The sequence below is a fragment of the Elephas maximus genome, chromosome 4 (assembly GCF_024166365.1).
Source record: "Elephas maximus indicus isolate mEleMax1 chromosome 4, mEleMax1 primary haplotype, whole genome shotgun sequence".
In the NCBI taxonomy this organism is placed as follows: domain Eukaryota; kingdom Metazoa; phylum Chordata; class Mammalia; order Proboscidea; family Elephantidae; genus Elephas; species Elephas maximus.
This window is the reverse complement of record NC_064822.1, coordinates 186,291,174-186,306,031: the sequence shown is the minus strand read 5'-3', so window position 1 is coordinate 186,306,031 and position 14,858 is coordinate 186,291,174. Positions and strand designations below refer to the sequence as shown.

General features: G+C 50.6%; 2 protein-coding genes across 7 annotated transcripts; both read right to left on the bottom strand.

Annotated features, from left to right (window-relative positions):
• Nucleotides 1-1,309: 1,309 nt before the first annotated feature.
• Nucleotides 1,310-4,965, bottom strand: SMDT1 (single-pass membrane protein with aspartate rich tail 1). The gene is made up of 3 exons (XM_049884557.1): nt 4,709-4,965; nt 2,686-2,827; nt 1,310-1,551 (listed from the first exon to the last, which is right to left on the bottom strand). Exons 1-2 carry the CDS (start codon nt 4,892-4,894, stop codon nt 2,690-2,692), a joined length of 324 nt encoding a protein of 107 aa, XP_049740514.1. The 5' UTR covers nt 4,895-4,965; the 3' UTR covers nt 1,310-1,551; nt 2,686-2,689.
• A 316-nt stretch (nt 4,966-5,281) lies between these two features.
• Nucleotides 5,282-13,890, bottom strand: PHETA2 (PH domain containing endocytic trafficking adaptor 2). Of its 6 annotated transcripts, XM_049884533.1 has the most exons (4): nt 13,505-13,611; nt 8,253-8,334; nt 7,570-7,682; nt 5,284-7,467 (listed from the first exon to the last, which is right to left on the bottom strand). In XM_049884533.1, the coding sequence occupies exon 4, from the start codon at nt 7,437-7,439 to the stop codon at nt 6,660-6,662; it is 780 nt and encodes a 259-aa protein (XP_049740490.1). In that variant the 5' UTR covers nt 7,440-7,467; nt 7,570-7,682; nt 8,253-8,334; nt 13,505-13,611; the 3' UTR covers nt 5,284-6,659. The 6 variants fall into 6 exon arrangements, with proteins under 6 accessions (XP_049740486.1, XP_049740488.1, XP_049740487.1 ...); XM_049884529.1 differs by lacking the exons at nt 7,570-7,682; nt 13,505-13,611 and adding an exon at nt 13,688-13,890 and having other exon boundaries at nt 5,282-7,521; nt 8,125-8,334; XM_049884531.1 differs by lacking the exon at nt 7,570-7,682 and having other exon boundaries at nt 5,283-7,521; nt 8,125-8,334; nt 13,505-13,612.
• Between the last annotated feature and the right edge of the window lie 968 nt (nt 13,891-14,858).

Below are 14,858 nucleotides of genomic sequence, written 5' to 3'. Positions count from 1 at the left end.
GTTCCTGACAGAATTCGTTGGTGAAGCGATGGGAAGCCCTGTTGCTGCAGCGTCTCTCACTTCTTGCCTGAACAAGTGGGGTCTTGGTGTACACACCACCTGTTCTTTCCCTTTTCCTGAAGTGTGATGTTTCCTGTAAACTAGATCGGATCCTTTTTCTCAGAGCCTTGCATGTTGATAAACAGGAAAGGATAAGGCCATCTGCTCAGAAACCGTCATTCTGGGTATGAGGCTGGATGACTTGGTTAATTTAGCTGTGTTTCTACAGCCTCCAGGATTGGATAGCTTGGTGTCAGGGCACGGATTATCCAAAATTAGCCAGCTCTTGCTGTCAGAGAGGGATCAGGGCAGCACTAAGAGGCACAGCAGCAGAGGCAACAAGCTGGGCGATTTTCCCTGGGCTCTGAGGAATATGGCTGCTCAGGCCTGGCTCCTCTACTTGCAACAAGCACCAGTTCTTAAAATAAAATTCACTTCCCAGTTAGGCACCCTGCTAGGGACACAGCTGTTGTGTGCACACAGACAACAGAAACCTTCCTCCTGTTTTTGCAAACCCTGGTGTACGACACGAGAATAAATGTTTGTTGACCTAGGTTAAAGAAATGACCTGTTTGGTTTGGATGAGTTCTCTTTCCTAGACAGTCCCGATGCTGGAGAAAGGGCTACAGTATCTACAAGTGCCAAAGTCCCCAACATTTCAGAACAAAGGACTCCTGTTTTACTGTCTTTTCACGTAAGGAACCCAAGTTTTGAAAGAATCATTCTAATAATGACAGTTCTTAAGTAGTTTTAAACTAACAACCAAAGCTCGGGATGACTAACGTGATAACCAGCCAGTGTCACTGAACACAAAGAAAGCTTGAGGTTTTAGTTAACCCGTGCAGCTTTTCTGAGGGAAAAGAAACAATTTCTGTTGGGCTTTTGCAAATAATAAGTCCCAGGCCCCATAATTACCTTTGTGGATCTGACCCCGGGACGGATCACCCAATAAGCCAGGTACACAGAGGCTTACTTGTGCTTACTTATCTGTAGTGCAACACTTCACCTGGTTTTCACTGAAATTGTTCACTACAGATTAGTAAGTAAACACAAGTAACCCTGTGTATACCGTGCTTACAGGTTAACCCACTCCTGATCTGCCCCATAGGGGTTTGGAGAGGCTGGGTTGTGAATCAGTGGCCCATATGTTCAGCTCATAGAGAAAGGACAGCAGAGACAAGAAACTGGCGTCTAGAGCCTGCTCACATTGGGAAGCTTCAGCCACAGAAATACTCCTAAGTGCCTATCGTTCAGTAGTACAGAACACAGCTGAGGTTTATCATGTTTATTCATAACTGGACTGCTTGTTTTCCAGCACTCAGTGCACAGCACTTTGCAGAAAACCTCCCAGAGCGTGGGGATCTGGGCGATGGTCATGAACCATGCAAGAGGCCTCATGGAGTGAGGGAGGCTGAGGGCTTTCCCTGGGTCCTTCTGCTGAGAGGGAAGGAAGAGAAGCTGAGAGCATCACCATTGCTTAGTGTTTTCTCCTTTCTGTACTTCCTCCATGCCCTGTAAGAAAAGAAAAAGCAGCAGTGAACTGGGCAGCCAAGCAGTCCTGCATCCACGTACTGGCAGAGAACTCCAGAAAGTGGCTCTACCAAACATGGCGGGAGAAAGGCAGTTGTCAGTACGTTTGATTATTCATTCACACATTTACTGAGCATTCACCACAGGCAAGGCACTGGAGTCCCAAAGATATAAAAATATGCTCCCTGCCAGCAAGAAGCTCATAGTCTAGTAGTGTTTTGGAGTGTGTGGTGTGTGTGTGTATGTTTTAAAGCACACAACAAGTGTCACAAGAGAGGTACTAGTCAGTCAGTCAGGAGCAGTCACCTTGAAATGGAGGCATGAGGAAAGACTTCATCAAAGACAGTAGGCATTTGAGTTGGGCTTTGGAGAATGGGTGGAATTAAAGAGCTGTGGGAAAGAGCCTTCTAAGTGGGAGGAACAATGAGCCAGTGCTTGGAGTGGGTAAGAGCATGGGTAAATGGAGAAAGTATGAACGCTGGGAATAGGTATGTGGTTGGGAATATGGAGTAACGGTATGGCCAGATCATGGCGGGTCCTGAATGCCAGGCTGAGGAGTCAGGAGTGTCCTTTCCTACGACAGTAATTAAGAAACTTGGTGGCAGCAGCGCTGGAGCATGTATGAGAGCACATGGGTCAGCACAGGAAGGCCGAGTGGGAGAGGCACAGGGGTCCGCGGGAAGGGCTGTGGTGCCCATGTACAGGCTGAACTAGCGCAGAGCTTGCTAACAAGCCAACTGTGGTGAGGACTTGCAGTTTCTACATTTCAGTGTAGAGCTGCTGAAACGAAGCTGTTTGTGCTGGGTGTGTAAGGCATACTACATTGTCAAGGAAATCTGTGGGTTGAGAGAATAAGGACATTATCAAGGGCAACTAAATTGCTGGCTGGGATCCTGACCTAGTTGGAAGAGACCCCAAGGAATTTTTAAGACAGTAAGATTGTAACACACAGAAAAGGCAAAACAAAACATTAGCCACCAAATGAGTCAGTTCATTAAAGGTCGGAGTCCCTATTCCCAGGGTCCCAGTGCTGCTACCAGGCTGAACAGTATCACAGTTCAGATGCTGCATTCCCTTTCCTGCTCCTGGTTCATCCAAGGGAAAAGGAAGTCTTACCTGTTTAGTCGTCATCATCATCATCCTCCGGGACAAAAATGTCATGCTCCTCAAGCAGAGCAGCAAAGTTCTTGCTAATGAGTGTCCCAACATAGAGGAAGGGGATCACAATGGAGAACACCCGGAGAAGGCCGAAGGACATCTGCAGGGGGTCAGAATGTGGCTGTGAGCTCCAGGGCCCACGCTGGCAGGACCACAGAAGACCTGGCCCTCTTGGTGCATTCCCTCCTGTGGACCCCAGACCCATCATAAGCAACTTGATTTTAAAGTCCTTGGCCAAATTCAGAGCAAGAAAAATAGAAGAGGAGCTGAAGTGATGGTTTTATGGCCATCGAAGTGGGTACCGAAAAAAAATGTAAAAAACACTCTAGACATCTAAGAATTAGGGCACAACTTGGTAATTCCTTACAGATAGCTACAGACAAATAGGTGAGGAGAAACTACTAAGAGGGTTGAAGGACTAGGCCAATAGAGTTTAGTTCTACTTGAAGATGATAAAATTCATGGAAAGAAATTCCAAGATGTACATGTACAGTGAAGGGGAAGTCTAAACAGTTCATTAAATAACAGCTTCCCTGATGCCTGAGAAATCTGATCTCCACCACATTAAAATTTAGGAACAGGTGTGTTTTGAAAAAGTGGGCATGTCTTTCCACTTAAAGACTAGCTATTTAAGTGGAAACCCTGATGGTGTAGTGGTTAAGTGCTATGGACACTAAGCAGAAGGCTGGCAGTTTGAACCCACCAGGTGCTCCTTGGAAACTCTATGTGGCAGTTCTACTCTGTCCTACAGGGTTGCTATGAGTTGGAATCGACTCTGCAGCAAAAGGTTTGGTTTTGGTTTTAGGAGTATCAGTAAATCTCATTAACATTTCATCTCTTGAATTTTCCTGCTACCTAGGCTTTTTCTGGAGCTCCCCCTCTCAAAAAAAAAAAAGATCTTCAGCTGTGTGCCTTTTTATAAGGCAGCTAACTTCCTCAACATGGACCCTGCACCTTCTTGACTGAAACAACCCTGCAGCCACTTGTCTGTGTACGCCAGCTTAGGCCAGGTTAGCTTTAAAAGAATTTGTTTTTTAACTCCCACATAGCCCTAGAGTCAAACAGCAAACTTGTTTGGTGTAAGGGAATTTCCATTTTACATAGACACACCCAACGGTGGAGTGGGTGCTGAAGGTATGGATAGCATTCAATGTGGAAACGCATGGTACCCAGAGAGAAAGCACCAGGAAGAAATGCGGCTTCCACGACCTAACTCGGCTGCTAGCGTTGGGTACTGGCCTCTCCGCTGAGGCCCTTGAGTCTTCATGGGTCCTGATACTTCCCTACACACCTCTCGGGGTTGCAAATCACATGAATTAAACAATAGGTTCAAACTCAAAAAAGGCAAAAACCCGTCCGTCGTACACTTTATTTACAAAGTCCTTTCACAATTCATGATTTCATGCCATCAACTATGAAGTAGATAGGGCAGGGAGGTTACACGATCTGTATAATGGATTCATAAAGCCCGGTCTTTTGGCTGCAAAGGTAAAGGGCACCACACACCTTACCATAAACCGGGGGGGGGGGGGGGGACGCCGCCATCGAGCTGATTCTGAGTCACAGCGACCCTACAGGACGGAGTAAAACTGCCCTACAGGGTTTCCAAGGCTGTAAAACTGCCACATCTTTGTCCAGCAGAACGGCAGTGGCTGGTGGGTTCCAACTGCCGACCTTTTGGTTAGTATGCGAGCGCTTTCACCACTGCTTCACTAGGGTTCCTTCGCCTTACCATAAGATAGTGCACAACACCGCCTTTCTCAACTGTGGCTCCCGATTTCCTATCCCCATCCACCCGGTCCAAAACCGCGTTCTAACCCGACCGTTTCTTCCCACCCGTCAAAATTATCCCTTGCACCGCCTTCCAATTTAAAGGGGTCGTATGATTGGCCTTTACTCCTGTCAATCAGCGACGACCCGCAGACACTCCCCACAACGATTGGCCTCGGCCCCTTCGCCCCGCCTCCAGGCAGAAACTCACTTTCACCGGTTTGGGCAAAATGGCGCCGCTGCGGGTTACGATGACTGACCTCGACGGTACTAGGCTCCGACCTGAGCCGCCTCGTACGGCGGAGACATCACCACCTTTCTTCAAGCTCGGCCCGCTCCGGAGAGCCCGGGATCGGACGGTGGCCAAAGCCAGCCAACGAGCCGCTCCGGACGCCATCTCCCAGCCCCGCCCCCAGCCCGGGCACTCGGACCCCACCGACCGGTCTCGGTGACGTCCTTGGGAAGAACAGCGACCTACAAGTCTCGCGAGGCTCTTGGGATCGGATGAGAATTCCACCCTTACACTTGCGCAGTGGACCTAGTTCCTGTTCCGATGGGAAAGAGGGGCCCGCCCGGCGTGGTGACGTCATGGGGAGGAGTCCGGTGTCCCGGCCCCGCCCCCACTCCGGTTCTGGTGGGCGGGGCCGCCAGACTGAGCTCGTCCGGGTGGGGCTGTCTCATTTCTGTGCCTGCTCCCGCGCCTGCAACAGCCAAGGCTTGGCAGAGCAGGCTTCAGGTGATTGTTAGAGTAAACTTAAGGAACCGAAAGGAGTATGATAAAAAAAAAGCTTTATTTAGTGTTTTAATTGTGTCAAAAGCGCTGCAACAATAGCAAAGATAACAAAGGCCTGTGGTGTCTGTGCAGCGGGCTGTGGGGCTGGGAAGGTGGCCCCTCTTCCTGGGAAACAAACCGGGCAGGAATGGGTCCTGGAGATAAGAGGTGCTGAGCCTCAGCCTCTCTGCCTACTTGGGCCTAGGTCAGGCTACCCAAGGGCACCAGTAAGGGAGGGAGAGGCTGGGAAGGGGCAGATTCTGTGTGTTTGGGGAGCAGTGTCTCTGACTAGGCTCTGCACCTTCTGATCCAGCCACTGCCATCCCCCTAGGGTTGGTCTGGCTTCTGGCTCTATAAGCCCAACCACTTTCCCACCCTGAACAACCAAAAAAAAATACTTGGCCCAGTGCTGGTGAGAGTGACAATGAGGAGTCTGGGCAGGTAAGCCCGGGGTGACAGCAGGACTGTGAAGGAGTTCCCAAATGTTTTCACTGGCGCCTTAAGAAGCAGGAACACCTCTTTGGGAGCCCAGTCGGAAGTGAAGAGTTCAGCACACAACACCAGGAATCCTGTGTCCAAGCTCCTAGGATGTCCAGGACAGAGAACCAAAGCAACAAATGGCTTTCCTTGGGAAGCCACGCTGCCTCCTCACTTCTTTAGACTTCCCACTTGGCAGTTCCACCTCCAGAAGCTGGCTGCTGAGGATGGTGTACAGGAAGGGTTTCTGCTGACATAAAAGCTACCAGCCCCTGCAGGGGCAACGTCCAGCACCTTCTGTTGACAGGGCAGCCAGAGAGAGGATGGGGGCCCCAACACGTTCTTAGCAAATCCCCTGTTGGCTGGAGTCCCTCTCCCTCTGAAGTGCCTTACCCAGACTGAAGAATGGGCATCCCCTGCATGATCTTCCCATCACTCTCAGGAAGAACAGGGCCCCAGAAACCCCCAAGACATAATGAACCCACTTTCTCTGGCAACATCAGACCTCAAGCCAATACTGCTGACTACCTCTGGTATTTAAATGCACTCCAGACTTCCACACTGGAAATTGTGGCTACAGAATCTGGTGTGTGGGTGAAAGGTGGGGCAGCTTGTGGCCATGTAACATTTCGCGCTTCCTCCATGTCATTAATATCCTCGGAGAGAGGGGCAGTCTGGTGCAGAGTCAGGAGACCCCCTTTCCTCTTTGGGTCTCAGGAAATAGAGGAGTCGGAAGTAGTGATTCTTAAGTCCCCTCCTGGCAGGAGTGTGTATCTGGAACCTGGAGAAGGCCTCAGCTGCAGGAAGGAGAGAAACCCCCAAAAAGCAACCTTGGAAAAGAATAAACATTCAACTCCCGAAAAAACCCAGGTGTCCTGACCAGCAGGACAGGCAGACCCTGAGGGGCCTGGGCTCAGGGCCTGTCCTTTTTTTCACATTCTGCCTGACCCCCCCGGGCCCTCTGCAGCCAACCCCGCCTCAGCTCCACAATCTCCTGGCCATACCAGTCATGCAGAGTGGAGAAGCAAGAGGTCTCAGGGGACACGGGGCTCTGTCCCCTGCCTAAGAGCAGGCTAGCAGGGCCCTGGAACTCCCACTCGGCCGAGGCCCACCCTGCTGGCCTGCTGCCCCCTTCCTCGGCCATGCCCACAGGGCTGCAGTCCTTGGAGGGGAAGTGGCCATTCTCCAGCCCTGGAGAACAGAGGTCAGGAGCCTGGGGTTTATAGCGGCTGGTGCCAGTTTTCTGGGATGAGCGACGATGCAAAGCCAGGGTCTGGCGGGCATCACGCAACTGGCCCTCCAGCTCACGCACCACCAGGCGCATGTAGCCAAAGCTTGCCCGTGACAGCGCCTTCACCCAGGCCTCCTGGGCCGCCGGCCCATCTGCGGCCAGCAGATGCGGCCGAACACCAGGGGCGTCGAAGCGGATGGCGAAGGCAAACTCCTCAGGCACGGGAGCCTCGGCCAGCTCCACTGTGCAGCCCTCCAGCACCACCAGGCTCAGCGGGGCCCGGCCCTCACGACTCTCGAAGGAGAACAGCAGGTTGCCCTTGAGGACAAACCAGCATCTTCGGCCAGCGCCACTGGGAGTGGGTGGGGTCCCTGGGCCCCCCCATGTGCGCAGGAAGCCTGTGTGGTCCGCCGGCGAGTCGCTCAGTGCATAGTGGGCCACACTCCTCTCGTTCAGCTTCATGGCTCCTGCAGGGGAGGCCCTTGAAGAACTGTGAGGCGAGAGAGGTGGCCACGGATCAGAGAGGGAGGCAGCTCCTGTGACCCTGTGGGGAAAAGCACACTGGCTCTGGAGGAGACCCTCTCCAACTCACTTGCTCTATGACCTGAGGTCTTAGTGTCTTCATCTGTGAAATGGGCTGATCTCTCCTGCCTTCTCTCACAAAGGGTTGTTGTGGGGTCATGCAAAACAACTGGACATCGAGGACTCAAGAGAAAGGGATAATGCGATTGTATCAGACCAGGAGACATGGCCAGGCTTTTTAAAATGCAAAGAAATGGAACCCCGCTGGGCTGACGTGGACCCCAAACTCACAGACACAGTTGCGCTTAAACCATCCCCTAATCTGGGGGTCCCTCAGCCCCAACCTTGAGGCCAACCTCCAGGGTTTCCGCGATCCCCTGGGCCCTTGCCAGTTCCTCAAGTGGGAATGGCACAGTTGTTCTTTAGTAAGAATCTTCAGCCTTCAGGGCAAGGTGGGGGCAGGGTGGGCCAGCCTCATTCCTCCATAATGTGGGGTTGGACTGGGCTGCTCTGTAAACAACTGTGGGTCTAACACAGGGCATGGCTGAATAGAACCAATCATAACCACTGAAAGTTGGTGCCCCCAAGGATCATAAATGGCACCTAATCCAACCGTGCCCCTTACTCATGGAAAACCGCAGCCTGGAGCAGGGATGGTGAACTGCCCGAGATCACAAGGCCAGTAGGAAGCCAAGCCTGGTCTCCAGATTCCCTCATACCTTCTGGGAAAGGCTGTGGCTGTGACTCACTTACTGGCAGAATTCGCTGAAGGAGGGCAGAAGCCCCTTCTCTGGCCACACAGCTCAGCCCTTTGGCCACATGGTTCCTAGGGAGCCTGCAAAACAATTCTCAAACCCAGTCAACCCATCCTAAAGAACGAGAACTCCTACATATTCTTTGGGGCCCAGTGAAACCACCACCTCCTCTGGGAAGGCCTCCCTGACCCCCGATAACCCCCACCCCTTCCAGGCCAGGCGTTTGCTTTTGCTGTGTGCTGTGGAGTCTATTGTCACTCAGAGTAGAACTCCCCCATAAGGTTTCCTAGGCTGTAATCTTTATGGGAGCAGATCACCAGGTCTTTTCTCCCACAGAGCCGCTGGTGGGTTCAACCGACCTTCTGGTTAGCATTCGGGAGCTTAACCACTGCATCACCAGAGCTCCTTAGGACAGGTACGTACACCCTATTTAATGGAAGGAGCTGGGTCCCATTGTCTACACCTTTAGTTCCCTACCCCGTGAAGCTAGGTCAGATCCCTGAGTTAAGTGCCCTTATGGCTTCCACCACCCGTTTGTCAGTTTGTCGTACTGTGGCGGCTTGCGTGTTGCTGTGATGCTGGAAGTTATGCTACCGGTATTTCAAATACCAGCAGGGTCACCCAGGGTGGACAGGTTTCAGCGGAGCTTCCAGACTAAGACAGACTAGGAAGAAGGACCTGACAATCTATTTCTAAAACATTTGGCCAATGAAAATCTTATGAATAGCAGCAGAACGTTGTCCAATATAATGCCAGAAGATGAGCCCCTCAGGTTGGAAGGCACTCAAAATATGACTGGGGAAGAGCTGTCTCTTCAAAGTAGAGTCGACCTTAATGACACGGATGGAGTAAAGCTTTCAGGACTTTCATTTGCTGATGTAGCATGACTCAGAATGAGAAGAAACAGCTGCAAACATCATTAATAATTGGAATGTGGAATGTCCAAAGTATGAATCTAGGAAAATTGGAAGTCATAAAAAATGGAATGCTTAAAGATAGATATCCTAGGTATTAGTGAGATGAAATGGACTAATATTGGCCATTTTGAATCAGACAGTCATATGGTCTACTATTCCAGGAATGATAAATTGAAGAGGAATGGCATCACATTCATTGTAAAAAAGAACATTTCAAGATCTATCCTGAAGTACAACATTGTCAGTGATAGGATAATATCCATACGCAGACAAGAAAGACCAGTTAATGCCACTATTAAACAAATTTATGCACCAATCACTAAGGCTAAAGATGAAGAAATTGAAGATTTTTACCAAATTCTACAGTCTGAAATTGATCCAACACCCAATCAAGAGGCACTGATAATTACTGGTGATTGGAATCTGAAATTTGGAAACAAAGAAGAAGGATCAGTAGTTGGAAAATATGGCCTTGGGAAAAAAATTTTTTTTTTTTAATAGAAGTGACACTGGAGATCACATGATAGAATTTTGCAAGACCAACGACTTCTTCACTGCAAATACCTTTTTTCACCAACATGAATAGTAACTATACATGTGGACGTCGCCAGGTGGAATACACAGGAATCAAATCGACTACATCTGTGGAAAGAGATGATGGAGAAGCTCAATATCATCAGTCAAAATAAGGCCAGGGGCCGACTGTGGAACAGACCCTAAATTTCTCACATGCAAGTTCAAGGTGAAGCTAAAAAAAAACTAGAACAAGTCCACAAGAGCCAAAATACAACCGTGGGTATATCCTACATGGATTTAGAGACCATCTCAAGAATAAATTTGACACATTGAATGCTAATGACAGAAGACCAGCAAGTTGTGGAATGACATCAAGGACATCATACACGAAGAAAGCAAAAGGTAATTAAAAATACAGGAAAGAACAACTGGACTAAACCAAAAGCAAAGAAGTTTCCTGAATAAACTGAATGCTTCGAAGGCCAGTGTAACAGGGGCAGGGGTCTGGGGACCATGGTTTCAGGGGACATCTAAGTCAACTGGCATAATAAAATCTATTAAGAAAACATTCTGCATCCTACTTTGAAGAGTGGCGTCTGGGGTCTTAAACGCTAGCAAGCAGCCATCTAAGATGCATCAATTGGTCTCAACCCACCTGGATCAAAGGAAAATGAACACCAAGGACACAGGTAATTACGAGCCCAAGAGACAGAAAGGGCCACATGAACCAGAGACTACATCATCCTGAGACCAGAAGAACTAGATGGTGCCCTGCTACAACCGATGACTGCCCTGACAGGGGACACAACAGAGAACCCCTGAGGGAGCAGGAGGGCAGTGGGATGCAGACCCCAAATTCTCATAAAAAGACCAGACTTAATGGTCTAACTGAGACTGGAAGGACCCCGGTGGTCATGGCCCCCAGAACTTCTGTTGGCCCAGGACAGGAACCATTCCCAAAGCCAACTCTTCAGACATGGATTGGACTGGACAATGGGTTGGAGAGGGATGCTGGTGAGGAATGAGCTTCTTGGATCAGGTGGACACTTGAGACTATGTTGGCATCTCCTGCCTGGAGGGGAGATGAGAGGGTAGAGGGGGTTAGAAGCTGGCGAAATGGACACGAAAAGAGAGAGTGGAGAGAGCGGGCTGTCTTATTAGGGGGAGAGTAATTGGGAGTATGTAGCAAGGGGTATATAAGTTTTTATGTGAGAGACTGACTTGATTTGTAAACTTTCACTTAAAGCACAATAAAAATTATATTAAAAAAAATACAGGAAAGAAAAGACCAAAATGGATGTCAGAAGAGATTCTGAAACTTGCTCTTGAACATTGAGTAGCTAAAGCAAATGGAAGAAAGGATGAAGAAAAAAGGCTGAGCAGAAGATTTTAAAGGGCGGCTCCAGAAGACAAAGTATTACAGTAAAATGTGCAAAGACCTGGATTTAGAAAACGAAAAAGGAAGAACACACTTGGTATTTCTCAAACTGGAAGAACTGAATAAAAAATTCAAGCCTCGAGTTGCAGTATTGAGGGATTCTATGGGCAAAATATTGAAAAATGCAGGAAGTATCAAAAGAAGATGGAAGGAACACACAGAGTAAGTGTACCAAAAAGAATTGGTTGACGTGCAACCATTTCAAGAGATAGCATATAATCAAGAACCAACAGTACTGAAAGAAGAAGTCCAAGTTGCACTAAACACATTGGCAAAAAACAAAGCTCTAGGAATTGATAGAATACCAATTGAGATGTTTCAACAAACAGAGGCAACTCTGGAAGTGTCACTTGTCTATGCCAAGAAATCTTGGAAGACAGCTACCTGGCCAACTGACTGAAAGAGATCCATATTTACCCCCATTCCCAGGAAAGGTGACCCAACAGTATGTGAAAATTATCAAACAATATCATTAATATCACACACAAGTAAAATTTTGCTGAAGATAATTAAAAACGGTTGCAGCAGTACATCGACAGGGAACCGCCAGAAAATCAAGCCAGATTCAGAAGAGGACGTAGAATGAGGTAATCATTGCTGATGTCAGATGGATGCTGGCTGAAAGCAGAAAACACCAGAAAGATGTTTACCTGTGTTAACTATGCAAAGGCATTCCACTGTGTGGATCGTAACAAATTATGGATAACATTGTGAAGAATGGGAATTCCAGAACACTTTATTGTGCTCATGAGGAGCCTATGCATACATCAAGGGGCAGTCAAACAGAACAAGGGGATACTGCGTGGTTTAAAGTCATGAAAGGTGTGCGTCAGGGTTGTATTCTTTCACCATACCTATTCAATCTGCATGCTGAGCAAATAATTCTAGAAGCTGGACTCTATGAAGAAGAACAGGGCATCAGGATTGGAGGAAGACTCATTAGCAACCCGCGTTATGCAGATGACACAACCCTGCTTGCTGAAAGTGAAGAGAGAGGACTTGAAGCACTTACTGATGAAGATCAAAGACCACAGCCTTCAGTATGGATTACACCTCAACATAGAGAAAAGAAAAATCCTCAACCGGACCAATAAAGAGCATCACAATAAACAGAAAAGATTGAAGTTTTCAAAGATTTCATTTTACTCAGTCCTCAATCAGAACTCATGGAAATAGCAGTCAAGAAATCAAACCATGCATTGCCTTGGGCAAATCGGCTGCAAAAAACCTCTTTTAAAAAAGCAAAAATGGGCTCAAACATAGCAAAGATGGTGAGGGTGGGGAAGGACTGGGCAGTGTTTGGTGCTATTGTACGTAGGGTCTCTAGAAGCCTGAACCGACTGGAGGGCACTCAACAACATGGTTTCCTTTCTTTTCCATCCAGCTCTTGTCATACATGTATTTGTGAGCTTCTGTTTAAGTTATGTGGTAAGAAGGGCAAGGAGCCCTTGTTGTGCTGTGGTTAAGGCCTCAGCTGCTAACGGAAAGACTAGCGGTTGGAACCCACCAGCTGCTTCTTTGGGGGAAAAACACGGCAGTCTGCTTCCATAAAGATATAGCCTGGGGAACCCTATGAGGCAGTTCTACTCAGTGCTGTAGGGTCGCTATGGGTCGGAATTGACTCCCCTGCAATGAGTTTTTTTTGTTTTAACCAAAGGGGCCTCCCGGATCACCATATTTGGTGGCCCACCCAACAGCCCCCTCACACAGTTTTTATTCCCTTCCTCCCACAGTGATCTCATTTGCGTTGACAGCCCTCCCACCCTCCCTGAGTCCGTGTTCCATGAGGGCAGGACCCGCAGAGAGACCCCCAACACGCAGCACCACGCAGGCCGAGGGAGGCCCTCGGAAGTACGTGTAGAATTAGCTCGTAATACAAAGTTCCCCGCCCTCAAGGAGCCTACATTCCAGCGGGGGCTGTAAACAAGGAAAAATAAATAACCTAAAGGCTTGTAAATGATAAGGGCTACGGAGAAACAAGCAGGGGCCGGGATGGTCCGGGAAGGCCTCTCGGAGGAGGAGGAGCCCCTGATGTTCGCCAAAGCAGAGGCCTCGCCGGGGGAACAGGGCAGGGTCCAGGCCCGGAGCTGCCCCTGCCTCCCCCGCGCGTGCCTGCGGAGCCCCCTCCCGACGGCGGAGGGTGCGAGGCGGGCGGCCCACCCAGCGCAGCCTCGGGTACCGCCACCTTCCGGGATTCTGTTGTTGGAGGAGCGGCGGGCCGGGGCGTGGGGCTTCCCGCGCAGTGCCAGGGCGGGGAGACCCAGCCCGAACGTCGCCCCCGGATTCCCCGTCCGCGCCGCAGGGTTGTCCCACCACGTCGCCGCGGACCACACCTTCCCGCGGCCGCCTCCTCCCGCAGCCCGCCGGGCCCGCTCTCACCTCCGCGCCGCCGCGCGCGCCAAAGCCCCGGGACGGCCCGCGGGGTGGGCTGCGGCCCCATCCCGGCGATGCAGGCTCGCGACCCCGCGTCTGCGCCCGCGCCGCCAACGTGGCCGCGAGAGCCGGGAGACCCGCCCGGGCGGCTCGGGTTACGGTCCCCGCCTCTCCCCGCCCAGGACTTACCAGGCCTCGGATCCACGAAGCCTCCCCTCGCGGGAGGGAAACTGAGGTTGAGAGGGCGGGGACCTGCCTGAGCCCAGGGTTCCACACTGGGCAGCCCGTGAACCTCCGTCCCAGGCTCCCAGCCCACCGCCGGGAGAGCCCGAGTCTGCCCCTCTCCCTCCCTCCTCTGCGGTGATGGGAGGTCTCATCCCCGGGTGCCTCCTCCAGGCGGGCTCCTATCCAGCCCGCGAGGCCCCGCCGGGCAACCCCCGCCGAGCGTCCCAGCCGGCCGACCAAGCCCTACTCCTGGGCCTACTTGCGGTTGGCTAGATCTCGGCCTCTGAGGATTTTCTGCTTCTGCCACCTCCGCTGGCCTGCGAACCGCTCACAGCCCCCAGGGTTCTGCCAGGAACCCGGTCAGCGGCAGGAATGAACAAAAGAACACTAGAGGCTGGGGGTTTCCCGAAGGCTTTGGAAGCCGGTGAGCTCAGAACAGGTGCCCGGGAAACTTGTTGGTTCCCACCTCAGAGCCTTTGCCCTTAGCTGACCCTGCAGCCTGAGCAGCCCTCCTGGCGCAGTGGTTAAGTCGCTGGGCAGTTCAAACCCACCAGCCGCTCTGCTGGAGGAAGATGTGGCGGCTGGCTTCTGTAAAGATTACAGCTTCGAAAACCCTCTGGGGCAAATCTACTTCGTTCTATAGGATCACTATGAGTTGGAATCAACTCCACAGCGACAGGTTGGTCCTGCAGCTTAGAACACTCCTTCTCCTGCCCCAACCCTTTGCAGGGCTCCTTTGCATCATTCAGGTCTCAGCTCGAATGTCCCCTCCTCAGGGAGGTGGTCCCAGACCATGCCACCCTAAAGTAGCCCACCCAAGTCTCTGTCACATTCCTGGGTTTTCCTTATAACACTAACCACTATGGGAGACTTTCCCACACTTATGTGTTGATTTTCTGTCTGTTGTCTCTCTCCCAGACTGAACTTTATTCAGTTTATCGACAATGTTGTTGTTATTGGTAGCCAGGGAGTCAATTCCTACTCATAGCAACCCCATGTGACAGAGTAGAACTGCCCCATAGGGTTTTCCTGGCTTCAGTCTTTACTGGAGCAGGTGGTCAGGTCTTTCTCCTGCCTAACAGCTGAGTAAGTTTTAACCACCAACGTTTTGGTTTGTAGCCATGTGTTTAACCGT